At 44.5% G+C, this 20297-nt stretch overlaps 2 protein-coding genes across 2 annotated transcripts; both read right to left on the bottom strand.

The window, feature by feature from the left end:
* Positions 1 to 1094: 1094 nt before the first annotated feature.
* Positions 1095 to 1960, bottom strand: LOC100285814 (uncharacterized). Its single transcript, NM_001158704.1, has one exon. It carries the CDS (start codon positions 1877 to 1879, stop codon positions 1277 to 1279), a length of 603 nt encoding a protein of 200 aa, NP_001152176.1. The 5' UTR covers positions 1880 to 1960; the 3' UTR covers positions 1095 to 1276.
* A 2177-nt stretch (positions 1961 to 4137) lies between these two features.
* LOC100192499 (uncharacterized) lies at positions 4138 to 7876 on the bottom strand. Its single transcript, NM_001137719.1, has 7 exons — positions 7581 to 7876; positions 6747 to 7063; positions 5810 to 6035; positions 5490 to 5735; positions 5281 to 5391; positions 4946 to 5077; positions 4138 to 4743 (listed from the first exon to the last, which is right to left on the bottom strand). The coding sequence occupies exons 1-7, from the start codon at positions 7827 to 7829 to the stop codon at positions 4573 to 4575; spliced, it is 1452 nt and encodes a 483-aa protein (NP_001131191.1). The 5' UTR covers positions 7830 to 7876; the 3' UTR covers positions 4138 to 4572.
* Between the last annotated feature and the right edge of the window lie 12421 nt (positions 7877 to 20297).

Below are 20297 nucleotides of genomic sequence, written 5' to 3'. Positions count from 1 at the left end.
AAAAGCTTGAGGAAAATTAAAAGAACAAAAAATAAAGATGCATCCCCATTTCAGCACATATACTTACAGAATATAACGGGACAAAATCATGGATACGTAGAGTTTCGACCTGAAAAAAGTCTTGAGAAGAAGCGGCTACTTGGACAGTTAACCAAATGTCACTAGTCATTTGTTCAGACAGGCCAACCGTTAACCAAATGAACACCAGGGGCCACTAGTCATTTGTTCAGACAAGCCACCATTTCGTCCAACTTGAGGAAAATAAACATGAACCTCAACGCCCACAAAGCACCAGAAAATGTATGGAAGTTTCCATAGCAAACACAAACTCCGGATCTTTGCATAGCTGCCACCGCAAAGAGCACTGCAAGGAAGTAAACTCTCCATAGCTCGGCTACCACAACAGTGGACTCAAACTATCCCAACCCAACGAGGAACATGATATACATCCATCTACAATATGGAAATTCGGCAAAATATACCAGCCTGAATATATTCCAAGATGAATCAGGGAACACATTCATACTCTGGAAAATGAGCAAACATAAGGTCCCTGAAATTATTCCAAGAAGGAACACCAGGAAAAAACAAATAATTTAATGATACAGAGAATGGGGACTAATCAAATATTTGTGCTACCAACAAGCTTGAGATTACATGAAGCCCCCATAGCATTACAATTGGAAACGGTTGCTTTTCTAGCCTACAAAAATCTAAAGAGCAGCATGACATTGCTCAACACAAGTATACATGAGTAATTTTACGGTAGTTGGGAGTTGGACAAGGTAAGGGCCTGTTTGGATACAGGGGCTAACCACTGGCTAGCTAAAAATTAACCCTAGTTAGCTCTAGTTCATCCAAACAGGAGGGCTAATAGATGGGCTAATTTTTTAGACAACTCTTCAGTTGGCTGTTAGTGATATCCAACCTTGGCTAGTTTAAGCTGATTTTTAGTCCAACTAGTAACTACTATTGACTCATCCAAACATGCCATAAGAGTACCAGCACTAATGATTAATAATCACGACAAGCATGACATGTACCATAACCATCACACAGCCTCACTCTTAATTACGAGCAGCCATCTCTCTGTAATCAGAAATGGAATCACTTGTTACGGAACGGGAGGCACATCAGATGATCATCAGGTCATCGAGTTATTGGGTGGCAACAACAGAGCATGGGTAACAACAGGGCACTCTCAGTAATAATAATAGTTTACTAAAAACCCGCAAAGGCTGCATGGAAGCGAAACCATGATAAGGAAGCAAATTCGTTACTGCGGCTGGACGTAGTAGTAGCCCATGGGATCGGCGGCGGGCAGGCCGGCGGCGGGGTGCGGGATCCCGGCTGCTCCCATGGCGGCGGAGTCGGCGTCCTTGGCCTCGTCCCGCGGCACGATGTCGACGAGGAAGTCGAAGACCTCGGTGCGCGCGACGGCGGCGGCGATGTCGGACTTCTGCAGCGTGCGGCGCTTGTTCTCCTCGGCGTGTGCCCAGCCGCGGTGGGTGAGCTCGAGGATGAACATCTCGCAGGCGCGGGAGAAGACGACGGGCGCCTCGGCGGCGATCATGCGCACGTCCTCGTCGGCCTTCATGATCTTCTTGATGCGGGCGAGCGGCAGGTTGTGGTTCTTGAAGTCGGTGGTGGCCTCGATCTCGCGGTATTGCTCCGCCCAGAATAGCTGCTGCTGGTGCGCCGCCGCGGCGCCCTGCTGCGAGGAGGGGGGCGCCGGCGGCAGGGGAGGAGGAGGGTAGAGCGCGGCCGCCGGCGCGTGCACGTACGGCCCGGCGGGGTACGCGGCGCCGGGCGGGGGAGGATACGCGATGGGCGCGCCCATCACGGGGGGCGGGGGAGGGGTGGTGGATTTGGGCTCCATTGCCTAGGGTGTTCCGGCGGTCAGGGGAATGAGATAGTGACGGGATTGGGTTTGGGGAGGTGGCTTTGGCTGAACAGAGGTGAAAGGAGAGACCTTTTGCGCCGTGGCTGTGGCTGTGCTGTGTTGGCAACTCGGCATCGGCATCTTCCCCATTAGAAAGTGGCATGTCAGTTGACCGAGAACACTAAAAAATATAAATCCTCATGTTAGGTCCTGTTTCCCTACAGGATTATGCAATCCAGCTTATTAGATTATGGTGCTGTTTGGTTCACGAAATGTAACGTAAAGAGTAATGGTAATGGTTTACACTTGATTACGGGCGGTAACAAGTTTGAATAGTCCGGTATCAAATTTTAGTACGGTATCTGATTACGGTTGGACTAAAATAAACATGATTTAACGTAATCACTTACCCATTACATTACAAATATTTGAACCAAACGGTACCTATATGAAACAACTCTGTTTCCCTCCAGGATTATATAATCCAGCTTATTAGATTATATGAAACATCCTAAATATCTATATTTTCACCATTAATAATATTGATAATCATATGAGGTAGAACAATAGTATTATGAGTAAGTTGTGCTTTCATCGTTAATAACAACGACAGCAGTATGAGTAAGTTGTGTCATCGGTCAAAAGTGAATGCAAACTGATCTTATACCCTGATGGAAATTTCAACTGATAAGAGCAAAAAGGTTGTGTGACTATAGGAACAACCACCTCATCTGTCCCAATCTATGCCACAATCAAAGCAAATTTAGATTCGATCTAATAGTCATATCGCATATATGCAAATCATCCAGATCAAAAACACACATGAAGAACTCTAATATCACTTTAGAAAATGGAAAATGGGTACACTACTCACTAGCATATCTAGCGTGTTTAACCAAAATAACATGCGAGTATGTGATGGATCGTTGCCCACTAGACATGTAGCGCAACAGAAGAAGAGCGTGAGAATATAGTGTAAGCAACATAGATCTTCGAGTACCACAAGCGACATGTTCACATGTTGCCGGCAAACATTGTAGCAATAACATCAGCATCTCCACAATATCCACACACACTAATGCTAAAAAGTTTAGAGTACATACAATTATTGTGCAATAGAACAATTGTTATGAGGCCATGCTTTCTTATTTGTAAGGAACACTGCCACTCAAGTTCTTTCCACAAATAACCTGATGCATATTTTCTTCGCATCTTACCTACTTTTATCTTCCTTTCTTTATAAAATATGGTTGAGATTTTCTTTTTAAGAAACGGTTGAAGCTTCATGACTAGTTATGATGGCAGCAAAGCTGACATGTGTTGCTGCCATGTGCATTTGGCCAAACCTTCATAACTTGCACTGTCAAGTAGACAAACATAAAAACATTTTTTTTGTCGAAACAATATTTGTTACAATCGACCTTTCAATTAAATTGCTGCAGTCATGCCGATATTACTGGTTCTATGGTTCTAGGTAGAGATGGCAATGGGGACCCGATTCCCCGCGGGGAATTCCTCCATTAGGGGATGGGGAAGAAACTTCCCCCGCGGGGATATAAATGGGGAAAATTTATCCCCCGACGGGTAAACGGGGATGGGGACGGGGAAGCATTCCTCATTCCCGTTCCCCGCGGGGACCTATTAAACTTGCACGTGGCTATGTTTTTGTGTACTAGTTAACGACAAAAATAAATAATTACCTTGTCAAGAGACACTAATTGTACAAATGTGTTCATTTTGATATATGCCATAATGACTTCTTATATCCGATAATGTGTATAAGTGACAATGTTTAACATTAATAACAAAGTATGTATGTCTTAATTGTAATTTAAACGGGGATGGGGATCCCCGTTGGGGATTTATCCCGCGAGGAACGGAGATGGAGAAGAAATGTTCCCCGAAAACATTCGTGAGGATCCCGGCAGGGAAGTTTTTTCGTCGCGGCGGGGAATTAACCGTTGCCATCGCCTAGTTCTACGGCAAAGCAGTTCAACATAACATTGCATGCATGGGCTTAGTGTGTGGGCTGTGGCCTCTCGATCACGTGTTGTGTGGGCCGACATCCGGCCTGTCACTCACTCTCAGTTGCCAACATTTACAAAGCTCGCTTGAGTATAATGTGCGTGCTACCACCTGTGATTAGGTGATGCATCTGTTAGCCAGATGAGACGACGTCTAGCTAACAGCTATCTCATCATTCATGCGCTCAGCTGCCAGTACAATAGAAATTAAAGAAGAAAAAGAAGGGCATTGAAATCAAACCTGGCTCCAGGCAGTGAATTTTATTAGCATCTTGTCCAGGGAGGCTCAACATGCAACTCACTAACTCAGTGTCAACAATGCAATGTAGCAATTACTAAAAGAAAGGGCTAGGGGGTATTTCTAACACTTGGCACTAGAAACACATTGAGGGCAAGAGCTTGCATGCCTTTCCAGCAATTCCGAAACGCTACAGCAGTGTTAAGGTGGTGCAAAGAAACACGGCACCATTACATGTTACTCTAGTATTCACCTTCACATGTATTAAGATGGACTAGTGTGTAAGTTAAACTAATTTACACCCCAATCCACCTTAATACATGTAGATTGTAGTGAATACTGGAGTAACCAAACAAAGCCTTAGGGTGGGAAAAGGAAAAAAAAACAACAACTCGTAACTATAGGATGGTAGAATCCAAGAAATGGTATCAGGTTGATTTCACAGCAGTTGCGATCGACTTAAGACGAGCTGGCGACGGCCTTCTCAGAGTGTGAACCAGAAGGATCGTAAGTGACAGTAGAGTCAACGCTCCAGCTTGGTGCGCTGAGCCCAACGAGGTTGGAACGTACGTCAATAGCGTAGATATGCCCAATGTAACCTGGAATAGAATGGTTAACATTAATATCGGTGTTGTGCACTAATTCGTTAGGACTTCGGTTATACTCTTCAATGTTCCTCAGAAATTAACTTGTTCATGTGATGCAATAAGCCAATAACTTCATCTGGCACACACATTGCTTGGATTGTGAACAACAATTGATAGTTAAGTTACTAACAAAATGAGCAGCTGGATGTATTACCTGGAGAGCAGCCATCCCAAGCGTGCTTCCGATCAGTGACTTGACTGCTGGGTGCATGTCTATTTTCCTTGCAGCCAACCATAATCCACCCACAGAGAGTAATGTTGTTGCGGCAAGAATTCGATGATTGAGCTGCAAGAACGAGAAGAGCTTATTAATCTACCAAGGCATATGATTTGGGACAGAGGAACATATAATTTGGGACGGAGGAACAAGAAGCAAAGAGAGTGACTGCAATCTCTCAGATAAGATATTCCAGACAACATGTGGAGCTGAACTCCCTTGTATGAGAACACGAACAGATCCGTAAACTTAACATTGCAAGACAAACGTACCTGTACTGTAGATGTGTTCTCAAAAAAGTTGCGAACGAAAGGCTCCATACTAAATACATCTTCAGGAATCCAACTGTCACCCATCTTCGGGAATGAATTGTATGCATGTCCCTTGTCATAACAGTAATAAATAATTAGATGAGAGAGAGAACGTAAACGCAGCTTCAAGGCAGAAACTACGAAACACACGCAGAGAATGTAATATGTACCGCATCATTGCCCGCAACAAATGCTCCAGATATTGCAGTAATGCCTACAACAGCACTGACAGGAATTGCCAACTTCCTGATTTTTGCTGCACCGTTTACCCAACTCATTGATCCGGTTGGAGGATCAGGCATCACTACTGACAAAGCAGTCCACAATATGCCACAGTATATAATAAATGCAGATGTCAGGTGAGTTGCCAGCCTGTAAGGGCTAACCCTTGGTTGAACATACTCAGATGTTGGTTCCTGAGGTGAAAAGAAAATAGTGAAGTTCCAAGCCTCAAAGTAGTTAAACATGAAAAACATTGTCTAATAAATACCTCAAGACCGCTCTTCACCATCCACCAGCCAATGAGTCCTTGCGCACCACCAAGTGCAAAAAGAGCCGACAGCCTGATCCCCAGTTGGCGAGTAACATAACCTCTTGCAATGAAGTATGCAAAAGGACCCGCAAATACAAAGCCCAAAGCTCTTCCCCACATTCTGTGTGCATACTCCATCCAGTATATAAATTTGAAATCTTCAAGGCTCATTCCTTTGTTCACCCTAGATATGTTTGTAGAATGCTGCAATTGCATTAGCAGAAATATGGCATTCAAAGCAGTATCTCTTAAGGATGGAAACTTATAAGAACAAACACAGAGAAACACCAGGGGATTAACATTTATCTGTTTAAAGGAAAGTACTCAAAGTTGTTGAGAGTCCATGTGAACTACATATTCTATGTTGCTATCAAATTCATATCAATTGCTACCCCCCCCCCTCCCCAAAAAAAGTATAGTTCACTTTAGTTTTGTCCTAAGGCATACTTCTCTAACTTTGAACGGGTTTTTTAGAAAAAATATATAACATCGTCAAAACACATTTCATGGAAAATATAAAGAAACTAGTTTGACGTTGTAGATGTTGGTGTATTTTTCTACTAACTTGGTCAACAATTAGAGAAGTTTGACTTAGGACAAAGCTAACTTGAACTATAATTTGGAACATAAGGTAGCACAAAACAGTATTCTTCCTTTTTTTTTTCCTTTGATCTTGCATACTGTTGTTTATTACAATGTTCTAAACTTTCAAAAAAAATACTGATAATGTGTGTCAAGGTTACACATGTGAGAACTATGGGGATTTCTGGTTTGGTGCACATGGGAGCTAAAGTTTACTAACATAAGGCCATTACCTAGTTACACTGGTGACCATAAAAAATAGCAGACAAACGTAAGGTAACGTATGAATAAATGTCAGCGGTTGCAGCCTTGCCTTTTGTACTCAGGTGACTGCTTGTATTTCTCAAATTCCAGCTGCCATGCTTCGTCTGTCATTGGAGGTATTTCCCCTGTGAACTTCCAGTCAGTCATTGACAGCCCAGAACGTGTGAGCCGAGTAATCCCTCCCAGTATGACCAAGCTGAACACCCAGGCAGCACAACCAAAGAGCCATATCCCGACCGCCTTCTGCACATGAGCCCCTTTTGTAACAAGCAGCTTGAATCCTGAATTTGCTGCTCCACTGGCCACAGTTGAGTTCAGTGCTGTCGCCGTAGTTGACATTCTCCTTGTGCATTGGCCAAACATGGCCTAAAATGGAACAAGCGTATGAATCAGCTGTAAGTTTGAGAATTCCATTCAGCACGCCAAGGTGAAGTAATGAATGGTATATTGCAATGCATACCACGACTTCTAAAAAGTTTAATAAATGGACTGTGAAGTGTGAATTTCACATATGCAAAAAAAAACATTTTTGTAGTAATTTCTGCGACTGAAGCATAGTTTTCTATTTAACAGTTCGGCCGTGCAGAGATTGGTCCTGCTCGCTATTCTATCCTATCTAAAAACCCGGAAGACATGTGCAGCCAAGACTCAATGTAGCTAATTCGCTATATCAATCAGACAAACCTGTCATCCCAAGATGGTTCTATGTTAGTCGAAAAGAAAAAAGGGACGCACCCTACAAATAACAGTGACTGCCCCGAGCCATTCCCGTCGAAAGCGGTCGAATTACAGAAGGTCCAGCAAGCAATTCCTCGAAAATGAGGACATTCAACATTTACTCACTCAAGAGGGAGACGCGAGAAGAGCAGAGAGGCTCGCTGACCTTGGGAGCGAGGGATCGGAAGGCGTGGAAGTTGCCGAACCGGGAAGCGTAAGAGAAGGCCCCCGCTGGCCCAGACCTTGGCGGGAGGAGGCAGCTTCCGCCGCCGCCGCCGCCGCAAGAGGAGGAGGCAGATCCAACCCTATGCGGTGGAGCCGGAGCGAGGGCGCTTCTCGGCAGACGAGGCGTCAGCAGGGAGGATGCCAGGTACCTGCCCCGCCGGATCAGCGCCGCTGCCACCCTGCTACCCATCGCGGCCGGCGGCGACTGGCACGGCGGCTTGCGGAGGAAGTCGAGCTGTTGGGGAAGGAAAGCTGGAACGGAAGCACACGCGGGTCGCGTCGGGGTCCCTGTTTGGATTCTGATTTCACGGCAATGACGGCAGAAAACAGTCATAGCAGCATCCTCATCGGTTTCTGATCTCACGGTCCTCCATTCACCTGTTACACGCCCAACAAGCGACGTGTCTTCTTCTATTTGACACGGCTGCTTTCTTATTTGACACCGGTTATCTTATCCTCTAACATGTATCACTAACTATCTATTATAATAGTTAGACACGTATGTTAACTAACAAGAATAACCGACACCAAAGAAGAAAGCAATCGTACAAATAAAAAAGAAAAGTCACATCGCTTTTTGGGCCTGCATTTCACTGCAGGGTTGTGGAAAAGGTAGGTGAATGGAGGGGCGTGAGATCAGACACGGATGATGATATGAATCTTGTTAGCGGCAGGAAGCTGCCGTCGGCGATCGAAGTCACGACGACGCATCGTGAGTCCTAAGGCTCCTAACGGTGGCTAGGTTAAGAGTGAGAAATATTTGCACTCACATAGTCTTGTGACGAAGATGAAACTTTATTCTTACAACCAATAACAGTGTTGGCTAAATTATTCACGACTGCACATCTAATTTGGTTTTAAGATATTTTGGAGCAACAACAAAGGATTTCGAAAAAAATGTAATACAACCCTAAAGTTAACAACTATAAATTTGACAATATTTTATTCATCTTTTCTAAGAGTGTCAAACGTGCTATATATAGAGATAAAAATAAATTAAATTTTATCACTATGTATATCATATATTTTAAATTTAGAATTCATAAATCACTAATCATAGTCAGCACGATGGTGAGCTTGACCGTGAAGTCTGCAAAGGTGTTGAAGCCTCTAGGTCTTGAATAAGTTCACGGACTCGACATCTGAGCATGGATAGCGGTTGACAACGAAGTCGGAGAAGTCAAGAACATAGGTGGTGACCGCAAGCTACAAACGATCATATTAGCAACGCTATGTCCACTCTTATTACATCTCCACCCTTCTTACGTACGGACGGACAATTGATCCGATTATCTAATACAACAGTGGTATGATTTGTTTGTCTCCAATATCTTATCAAGTTATAAAACTGGTTGTAGATACATTTATTTTATTGGGAGGTGATGAATATGAATTGTCATGGTATATAAGAGTATTTCAGTGCAGATACAAATATTTGGGTGGGAGGGGATGAACATGAGTTGCCATTGCATTTAGGAGTATTTAAGTAGGAGGGAATGTTGTAATGAACAGTGAGTGATATTTAAAGAGCAGTATATTGTGATTTGTGAGGATAGAATGCATGAATGCATGAACCACATCACATAAGTGGAATGATGGATCATGTATCTGTGCTTTCTTTACCCTTCTAGGAGGACACACATATTATACACAAAACTGCATATTAGTTGTTTGGACTTATCCACAATCTCACCAGCACCTTGATTTGTATGAGACAATCTCACCAGCATTGGCTGACCAACGAATACAAGCCTTCTAGTGAAAGTGATTGCAAGCCCATGAGATTGAGACCCCATAGTGACAGACTGAGAGCGTAGAAGGCTATAAACTATAAAGAAACCGCAGGAAAACACAAAGACTAGAGGACAAGCATTAGACATGCAAAAGGAGAAAAAAAGGAAAGAAAAGGGAGAAGACAGAGCAGCTAGCCAGCTACAAAGAATCAAGCCAAAGAGAGACCTCTAATCTAGGGCCGTTCTTGACTTTTTAGGGGCCAGTACAAAATCCGATATAGAGGCCACATCCACACACAAAAATATATAATTATACATATATTATCAAATATTTGACGTATAAAATTTATTATGCACTGTTTTAAAGATTATAAGATAATAAAAATAAAATATAACCAAAAATATTTACTTGTTATCTGATATCATTAAAAATATCTTCTAACATTTTGTGATACAAAGTCATCGCTTATATCATTGAGATCAATCTCATCCAACAACTTTTTTCGATATATAGAATCGTCAAGCCATTTAACCCCTCTTGAGTTATTGTTGACCATAAATAGTTCACAAAAATATTTCAATTTTAGAAAGCTTCTCTCTGTCGATGCAACCATCATTTGTATAGAAATAATACTCTCTATTTCAAAAGAATTCGTTTTGCTTCTTTAGTGGATTAATCATCATCTAGTTGAATATAAACATAAAAATCAAGAACGAAAACAAATATTATTTTGAAACAGATGGAGTATTCGATAAGTAATTGAGACATTAGTTTAACAATCTAAACGAGACTAGTCGATAGCGTATTCCTCTTTGCGTATTTATGTCTAGAATATATAGATTTAACAAGAAAAAATGCTGTGACTAAGGGTCCTCTGTTTTTGAGGGCCCGATGCAGCCGCCCCCTCAGGTGAGGCCCTGCTCCGATCTAAAAACTTCGGAACCATTCTAAGAAACTGAAGTTTCGACGTGTCGTTGAAACAACTCCAATAAAAAGGGACATAATCTCTGAAAATGACCACATTCCTTTGCTTCCATATCTTCCAAGCCCGAGACTGTCAGGACTTCCATGTAGAACTTGTATCTGAAATGTTCTCTTGCAGCACGGATGATGTGGAATTTTTTTCTTGATATATACTTTTAAATTTTTAATAATAATACTGTGAGATTCTTTTCTTAATAATTTTATTTTATATATTTGGTAATGTACTACACTCGCAGTCTCTTGAATTTTTGGCACACTATGATTCATGAAATTGAATCTGAAATGACATCCAGTAACTGAATAATTTATAACTCAGAATACCTACACCACCAGTCTTTCTAACTAAATCATCAGATGGCCACCTCAGTATCCTACTAATTTCGTCCACAAGTTGTTCGAGGAGGCCGAGTTCAAAGTTGATCAGACCCACATGTGTCATCGTAGCAGAAACCAACCGCCTTGGAAACTTTGGTTTGGTCGAGGAATAAGCTCCCACCGTGCCTGATCTGTTCATAATAAATAGCCTTGGGCCTTGCAGGGTAGATGAAAATGACATCACTTGCGTTCTGAACCATTGATTGACTCTATTGGTAATAGAGTTTGACAATTCAGACCTCGTGAGTCGTGACGCTAATATGAGAATTGCTCCTCAGAACCGCCTTGCTCCTGGCGGCCGGATGTCATGGTAAGGTTATTCTCAGGGTAGTTTCATCACACCATTTCTAATGTTGTCACATCAATAAAAATAAGATAAAATAAAGAATAAATTAATAAAAATATGTTTTCTCAATAGAGAGTTTTGTGATACAATTTCATAGGATAACATGTGACTTAAATGTTGCATATAAATAACCAATAGAATTAGGTGAAATACTAGGAATGTGCTCGTGCGTTGCAACGGCGTACAAAATATTCGATAAAATATGAGTGTTTGTTCTCTCAAAGGGTCTCTTGTATGAGTGTTACAGCCTTACAGACTTTTTGCAACTCCATAGCACACTCCAAGAACACAGATGCCTTGAGAAGTATGTCCACGGAAGCTCGTTTGTTATCTAGAAAGCGGATGCCAAATCAAATTTGGTAAAAGCAAGCAAAACAAAAAGACTTCATCTCACAAGATACCGCTTAAATTGAAAGGATATGTGTTTTTAGCATTATTCTTATAACATATCATACCATTTCGACAGCTTTAAACTTCTCGATATTATAAAAAAATAATAGGCGAGTTCAAACAGATTAAAAGGTGATGTCAAATTATCATTTTGATAGCTTTAAACTGTTTGATATTGTAACAAAAACCAAAGGTCAGTTTGAGTAGATTAAAAGGTGATGTCAAATTACCATTTTTGTTTTGGGACTGCATGTTATGTCTTTGATCATGGTCACTGTGGTCTCTTCACCCTTCTTGGTAGTCTTTTTATTCTTCAGCTGAGACATTATCTGCTCGGCACCTCCAGGCACGCCAAGTTCAGCTTCGAACATACCTCGACTTCATGTCATGTCTTTGATCTTGGCCTTCGTGGTCTCTTCACCCTTCTTAGCAGTCTTTTGTATTCTTCATCTGAGACATGTATCTGCTCGACACCTCCCTGCACACCAATTTCAGCTTCGAACAGACCTCGGACACCAACCCCTTGACCGACTTTTTTTGGCATCGTGCTCATGAATAGAGCCTTAAAGACATTCCCTTTCTCGGTTGCAGCAACCGAGTTAGAGTTAGCTAATAATTAAAGTTAGAGTCACCTGGAACATATGTGCTTTATATGTTGCTGCATGATCACTACTACATAACCAAGAATGACATCTTTGTTGTTTGAAACATCAATCAAGCGTGACACCTGACAGGGCATAGTAATCAAATGTCATTCAACAAAAAATCAATTATATACAACTAACAGGCTTGAAGTTTATATTTATTGGTAAATAAAGCTTAGTTCATACCAAGCGACAACTCACACCAATAACAGCAGCTTGTGATGTTAGAGACTGCATTGCATCAAGTAAGATGTAAAGGAACCTTCGTTTACCCTGTAACAAAACAACATTGACATAAGTAATCTTCTCATGTCAAAACTGGGCATAGCAGTAGTATAAGCATGGTACAACATTAACCAAATGTGACATGAACATTTGCTCTACTGGAATTTAAGCAGCTGCCATAAATGAAAAGTGAATGAAACAAAATCAGCTAGTTAAAGCATATAGGGCAGCTCCCTAAACATTTCTTTGTACCTAGTTTTGAAATCACATTTACTAGTGTTTAATCATATGAAGCAATTGTATGACGCTAAATGGAAAGATAAATTAAGGCTTGCACAAGATCTGACTGAAGTAGCACATCATTCCTTTGAAGTCCAAACCAGTGACCTACAATTTATATAGTTAAGAACCAATGAACATAATACATTTAGTTTGATTCACCTAAGGTGAACAACAGACATCAGGCTTGGTATGCATTTTTTTCTTTAGGTACAGAATTTGCACTTTGTCCAAATCAACTGTTGATGATGCTGAATAGCAAGTGAGTGTTTTAGAAACAATAAGAAACAAAGTTAGCGTATATGCAAGATGAGAAGAAGTTTAAATGTATGCATGACCCTAAAAACAAGGTGATAAGAAACAAAGAAGCAATACATAATGCATGTATAATAAAAAAAGGTAACATATTACTATGTATGGAATCCTAGATAAGGATAATCGTACTCCTAGTTTATCTGCTTTCAGGATATGTTTGAGTTCATCTCCGAAACTGGTAATAACCTAGAATCACAATATCCAACTTTTCTATGCCTATAACAGATCTGTATCAATATAAGGCAGCCAAAATATGATTCCAAGACAGAAACATAAACATATATGCTGCTTTACCTATTTGGAGAAAGGGACCGAGATGTTGGAACCGGACCGCCGACACATGGCATGTCCGTCGGGGCCGCCCGCACACACGGCGCGCCCACCCAGGCTGTCGGGCCGCGACACACGCGCCCACACGTATAGCAGCGGGTTTTAGGTCTCTTGGGCCAACACTCCCCTCAAAAAGCTAGCCTAATAGGGGGTTGCACCCTCAACCATATAAACCATGCTTTTCCACTCTCACCAGACAATGTGAGACTATTCCCAACAATCTCCCCCTCACACATTGTGATTCGAGATTTGTCTGAGAATGCACTGGGCCAACCTGGCTCTGATACCAATTGTTGGAACCGGACCGCCGACACATGGCATGTCCGTCGGAGCCGCCCGCACACACGGCGCGCCCACCCAGGCTGTCGGGCCGCGACACACGCGCCCGCACGTATAGCAGCGGGCTTTAGATCTCTTGGGCCAGCACTCCCCCCAAAAAGCTAGCCTAATAGGGGGTTGCACCCTCAACCATATAAACCATGCTTTTCCACTCTCACCAGACAATGTGGGACTATTCCCAACAATCTCCCCCTCACACATTGAGCCGAGATTTGTCTGAGAGTGCACTGGGCCAACCTGGCTCTGATACCAATTGTTGGAACCGGACCGCCGACACATGGTGTGTCCGTCGGGGCCACCCGCACACACGGCGCGCCCACCCAGGCTGTCGGGCCGTGACACACGCGCCCACACGTATAGCAGCGGGTTTTAGGTCTCTTGGGCCAACACTCCCCTCAAAAAGCTAGCCTAATAGGGGGTTGCACCCTCAACCATATAAACCATGCTTTTCCACTCTCACCAGACAATGTGAGACTATTCCCAACAATTAATTGTTGGGAATAGTCTCACATTGTCTGGTGAGAGTGGAAAAGCATGGTTTATATGGTTGAGGGCGCAACCCCCTATCAGGCTAGTTTTTTAGGGGGAGTGTTGGCCCAAGAGACCTAAAGCCCGCTGCTATACGTGTGGGCACGTGTGTCGCGGCCCGACAGCCTGGGTGGGCGCGCCGTGTGTGCGGGCGGCCCCGACGGACACGTCATGTGTCGGCGGTCCGGTTCCAACAATTGGTATCAAAGCCAGGTTGGCCCAGTGCATTCTCAGACAAATCTCGAATCACAATGTGTGAGGGGGAGATTGTTGGGAATAGTCTCACATTGTCTGGTGAGAGTGGAAAAGCATGGTTTATATGGTTGAGGGTGCAACCCCCTATTAGGCTAGCTTTTTGAGGGGAGTGTTGGCCCAAGAGACCTAAAACCCGCTGCTATACGTGTGGGCGCGTGTGTCGCGGCCCGACAGCCTGGGTGGGCGCGCCGTGTGTGCGGGCGGCCCCGACGGACACGCCATGTGTCGGTGGTCCGGTTCCAACAATTGGTATCAGAGCCAGGTTGGTCCAGTGCACTCTCAGACAAATCTCGGCTCAATGTGTGAGGGGGAGATTGTTGGGAATAGTCCCACATTGTCCGGTGAGAGTGGAAAAGCATGGTTTATATGGTTGAGGGTGCAACCCCCTATCAGGCTAGTTTTTTAGGGGGAGTGTTGGCCCAAGAGACCTAAAGCCCGCTGCTATACGTGTGGGCGCGTGTGTCGCGGCCTGAAAGCCTGGGTGGGCGCGCCGTGTGTGCGGGCGGCCCCGACGGACACGTCATGTGTCGGCGGTCCGGTTCCAACACGAGATGAGGGAGGAGAGAATTGTGATGGGCCACCACTACCATCAACGGTCTGTTCGCCTAATGACCTTTTAAATGCTCCATTTGCATGGGGACTGTCAAGGTATTTTTGTTTTAATCTTTTCTGAATTAGATGTTCTCTACCCTCAAAACATCCATTCTGAGGATGGATCAAGGTACTTTGAGGAGTTACAGAAGAGCTAGAGTCATCCATTTTATTATTAACAGAATTGCGCTTTTGACCTTGTCCACTGAAAGAACTTTGGTATGTAGCATCTTCCCTCTGAAAAAAGGAAGCACATTCCAGAACAACTTGATGCACACAAATATGCCATAAAAGTATACTTCTAGTTGTTACATGTCAAGCAAGGGTTGTGATTTTTCATCATGATACAATGAGACAAGCTGTCAAAGCTGATTACAGCACATGGTACAAAGACATTATTTCAAATAAAACATATATATTGGTATGTTTGAAATAGAAATGTAGACTTATCGATAGCTCTATTAAATGAAAGTGTGACGTCCTAAAAAATATTGTGGTAATAAAATGATTAGTTGTGTTTCTCAGTTGCTCCTTTACATCCATTGTGTGGAATAGTGTTGTGGTTTTGTGGCCTCAACAAAATAAAAAAACATGGCTGGTGGGGAAAGACTGGCAGACTGCCCTTGTGCTCCCAAGTTACATTGTTACACTTAGAAGAAGCTCGCAGTCATATCGACCGAGAAGACCATTTCAGTAAAAGAAAACATGGTAAAGACCAGTCAAGAACTCAAGATTCACCTATCCTGGAACTTACCAGATCTCATCCTAAGCTTTGCCGATAACAATTTCCTATGGAGCAAATAAAGTAGGTAGCAGGGAAGGTACATGACATGCTTGAACATCAGCATGATAGAAATGGTAGAACAAGATCATGGTATGAACAACATTATGCCTCTGGTAATACTAAAAGGATTTAAATTCTGTATGGAACAGAAGGATTTAAATTTTGTATGGAACAGAAACAGACTGACCATCTTCTCTTCCAACTGAAATAGAATCAAACGACTCGAAAAATCAAACTAAGCTAGTATTTATGTTTTTATTATATTATATTACAAACAAAAAATCATGACCATTTGGCTGGTGAGACAATAAACGAACCAAAACCGGACTGGGTTAGAGGCGAAGCAATGGGAAACAGGGGGATGGAGCGTGTTACCTAGTTGTGGATGATGGCGTTGGCACCCTCTACGGTGCGCATGATGCTGAGGATGAATCGACGTTAGGCAAACCGACGTTGGTGGGGCTCTGGTCCGCTAGATTGAAAAGGGATGTCGCGGCAAGGTCTTCAGCGAGGCGGTCCATGGGCGGGCGCAACATGAGAGCTTCCCCTAGTGCAGGGTTCAGTGTGTAGTGGATCTAAACATCTTCTCTAGTTGGTAGTATAGTTTGCTTTTGCTGGTGGAATTGCGAGGAAGGAACCGACACCAGCGGTGGTGGACTCGATGCGACTTGCGGGGGATCGGTGCTGCAACGTGAGGACGAAATCAATTTGAAGTATGGAATCCAGAGTAGCAATGGTGGAATTGGTCAGCCATCATGGAGGATGGAAGAACCTTGGTGGTGAAAGGGACGGAGAGGGGAGGAGCGGTGTGGGTTGGTAGGCGCAGCCACAACGATCTGTGGGGGGAGGCATCGGTTGTCTCAGCGGAGCAGGGGCGCGTAGTGGATGATCAGCTATGCACGGCATCGCACGACGACGGGGGGCATCACGTTGACCCGCTTATCCCCTCTGCCTTCCAGTCGTAGGAGCCCCACTTCCACCCGCCCTCGTCGCCAGTTGAGGACCCCACGACCACCAAGGAGGCCACCATGGGAAAGCAAATCTGCGTGCTCGAGCACCCCTTCAAGTACCGCAACTTCCTTGCCGTCTTCCATGCCGTAATGCACCGCTAGAATGAGTAGCACAGGGCAGTGACAAGGACACGTCGCCCTCTTCCGCCCCGACAAGGACACGTCACCCTCTTTTTGCCCTCTTTCCATAGCGACAGGGACTTACTGGTGGTGCAAAAATAGGATTCATGGGGCAGGCAGGGTGGCGGGCGTGGCAGGAACGGGGAACGCGGGGCGCCGTACTCAGGGAAGAAGAGGGCGGGGTTAGGGACAGTGTGGGGAGGAAGAGGGTGAGGTGAGGGTCGGGGCGCCATGGACAGGGGCACAGCGGGCAGCGTTGCGGGGGAGGAGAACGCAAGGGGGTAGAAAATCGCCTGGGCGACGCCCACGATCGGGCGAGGATGGAGGTGCGGCATGCGGGGCGAGGATGGAGGCATGAAGCTATAGAATCACGGGCGTCACGAGAAGGGTGCGATGGCTGGATTTTGCCAGACGATGGAGTCGGGGGCGGCGGCGGGGGGGGGGGGGGAGGGGGGAGTAAATCATGCGTACGCGCCATCGGGTGGGTGCCTTCCATGGAGAGAGTGAGCGAGAAGATTTCGGATCGGGGATGGGGAGGAGATCACGGTGTTGCGTGCACGAGGGGAGCCGGGGCGGGGGCGGGGGCATGCTTCACCAGGGGAGATGTGGACGCTGTCACACCCGGATTTCGGGGCACCAAGACCCAGGTGCGAACATAATCACCAGGTGTGCTGGGACCAAGTCTCACACATATGATGAATCATGGCACAGGATCGAATGTCACATCTTTACTATATAACAAGAGTTCTATACAAAATAAATAAATAATTACATTATAAGGAGACAACGGTCCAGCAACCCAAAGTTGACTGGGAGACGACGACCTAGATCTCTCACGAACACATCACAACATCTTCCAAGCGCCTCATCCTGCGGTACCTGGTCTTGACCTGTGGGGGGTGTGAGACAGCAAGAGTGAGCTCACATACGTTCATCGCTCAACAAGTTGTGGGGAATAATGTGCATGAACTCGCCAAAGGTGGGAGCTCACGTGAAGTGTAAGGCTTACCAAAGAGGATGGTTAGAGCTGAGCATTGCTTTTAAAGTTGGTCAAAATTTTATTAGCAATTACTAAGTATAAGTAAATACCAACCCAATTAAGCAGTAGAACAAAAGTAACAACATCACCTGCGATGCAATGCATATGACAAATTGAATTTAGTTCCATAAATTAATCATGTGAGGGTCCGAGCTGCTCATGACCGTGAGCACGGCTAGTATACCAGTTTTACACTCTGCAGAGGTTGCGCATCTTTACCCACAAGTCATGTTACCCATCTGCCAAGGGATCGCGACTTCCCATACACCTCTACCGAGGAGGCGAGGCAGGGTAACACTACGAGGCCTTTACAAAGTTCCACTAGCTTCAGAAAACCCGCTACAGTTTATAAGAAGCTCCAATGCAGGAATCCCTTGCAGGACCGCCATCGCAGCAAAATCCTCCCGAGGGCCTCCCTACACTGACCACTCCCCTACTGCCCTTGCCCCTTTCGGGTAAGGTAGTCCTCCACTAGCTTTCCTAATTAATCAGCCAAGGGCGTCCCATTATACCCCTGTGGTAGCACTGTTTTCCCGGGTGGTCGCTCCATGTTCCAATTAACATAATGATCTTATCATGAACGATAAATAACAACGGATAACAAAAGTATAATCATGAGTAATGTATCTTCATACCCAAAACCACATAAAGCACTAGCAAGTACTACCCAAAAAGTTCAGTGGTAACAAGGTATAAAGATAATCAAACTAGGGTAACCTATTGGGTCCCATCAAAATTAACCTATGCAGATCATTATGATTAATCAGAACATGGCTGGGTAAAAAGAAGTGATCAAGGGCACAACTTGCCTTCAATGAGCTCCTGCTCAGCTACTTCTACTTGCTGAACCTCAGAATCCACAGTGGTTTGCTCGTCTACTCGCATCAACACAACACATACATAGTATAGCATAAATTAACATCACATCAAACATGTAAATAAAATATACAGTAAAAATCTATACATTAAAATGAGATCATAGGAACTGGAATCACTAAATTTGAAGTTATAGATTTCAAGTTATGGATTTCCTAAGATTTAATGTGCTTGGAATAGGATTAAATGATAAATTAATTTTCTTACAGAGTTCATGTCAAAACAGTGACTCTAAGTGTTAGAGAATAATATTACAAAATTTTAGAAACTGGAATGGCTCAATTTGGACTAAAAATGGATTTTCTATGGATTACACACGTTCTAGGATTATTTTTACACATAAAAATCTATTTCTTAATTTATTTTATAAGTTTTCCCATTGTCTGGACTAGGCCTCAAATTATGGAAAGTGTAGGGGCTACGGTGCAACATTCCCAAGACTCAGAAAGTCCTGGTGTGGACGGCGGGTTCTATTATCCAAAGTATAAGGTCTCTTTTGAATAAGTGCCGAAGCGAAGGGGTATCGTACAGTGTTGACCATTGGATTATGCGTAGACGGCGCAGATTAGATCGTTCCACCGATCGAAACGGTACTCAATCCGCACCACACGATAGAACATCAACGTCTCAGATTTAAATATCCCATATTGATTTGCTACCGACCGATCAAGATCGGACGGCGCACGATCTCCACCCGAAGCGGCACGCGCCCAGCTCAATCGCAACCGCAGGGAAAGCATCTGACGGTCCACGAATGCCCACGATCTAATCTACCCCGAGCCACACGATTAGAATCCGATGGCTCGGATTAAAATGACGAAGGGGTATCTCTCTTCTAATCAGAGCCGTTCAAACAAAGATCAACGGCTCACAACCTCTCTCTTACCTCCCGACCCACTCCGGCGGCTCACCGCGCCACGCCGCGGCAACGCCATGGCCGGAACGACCCAATTCGCCCACGCGATGAGTTGATTTGCCACATCAGTTGGTGCAAGATGGAATTAGGAAGATGGCGAACACAAAGGTGGGAATTTTACCGAGGATTAGGTCACCGGGAGGTCTGCCCACGGCGCACGGCGGAGGTCTCCACTACGGCGACGAATTCACGATTAGCCGAGGCCTTGCTCACCCCGATTGTCCCCCGAGCGCAATCCACGCGCCCCTGTGAACGACCGAGCCCTGGTTATGGGCACCGAACGGCGGGGACGATGGAACTAGGCGACGGCGGTCGTGTGCTACAGCCGCGGAGGAATTTAGCGGTGGAGTCGGCGGTCTTCGGGTGAGATGAGGATTAGGCACACATCATGTGGCCTTAAATCCTCAGAAGGTCGGCCCGAGCGCCCGCAACAACCTCCTCGTACCCCGGATTCCGCGCGCGAGCTGAACGGCACGGCCGAAGAACGGGGATGACGAGCGGCAGTCACTGCCTCGGTGGTCCCACATGTAAGCTAGCACGGTGTCCACGAAAAAAAAAATAAAACGGAAGGATGACAG

Source organism: Zea mays, chromosome 1, assembly GCF_902167145.1.
Source record: "Zea mays cultivar B73 chromosome 1, Zm-B73-REFERENCE-NAM-5.0, whole genome shotgun sequence".
NCBI classification, from domain to species: domain Eukaryota; kingdom Viridiplantae; phylum Streptophyta; class Magnoliopsida; order Poales; family Poaceae; genus Zea; species Zea mays.
The sequence above is the reverse complement of the archived record's forward strand: the minus strand, read 5'-3'. Positions and strand labels throughout refer to the sequence as shown.

Bases quoted from the DNA above. Each gene is read 5' to 3' on its own strand.
- LOC100285814 (NM_001158704.1), bottom strand. From the start codon at position 1,879: ATGGAGCCCAAATCCACCACCCCTCCCCCGCCCCCCGTGATGGGCGCG.
- LOC100192499 (NM_001137719.1), bottom strand. From the start codon at position 7,829: ATGGGTAGCAGGGTGGCAGCGGCGCTGATCCGGCGGGGCAGGTACCTG. The intron at 6,036-6,746 runs GCAAGGCTGCAA...AAACATATCTAG, and splicing joins CAGTCACCTGAGTACAAAAG to GGTGAACAAAGGAATGAGCC. The intron at 4,744-4,945 runs GTAATACATCCA...ATTCTATTCCAG, and splicing joins TTGGGATGGCTGCTCTCCAG to GTTACATTGGGCATATCTAC.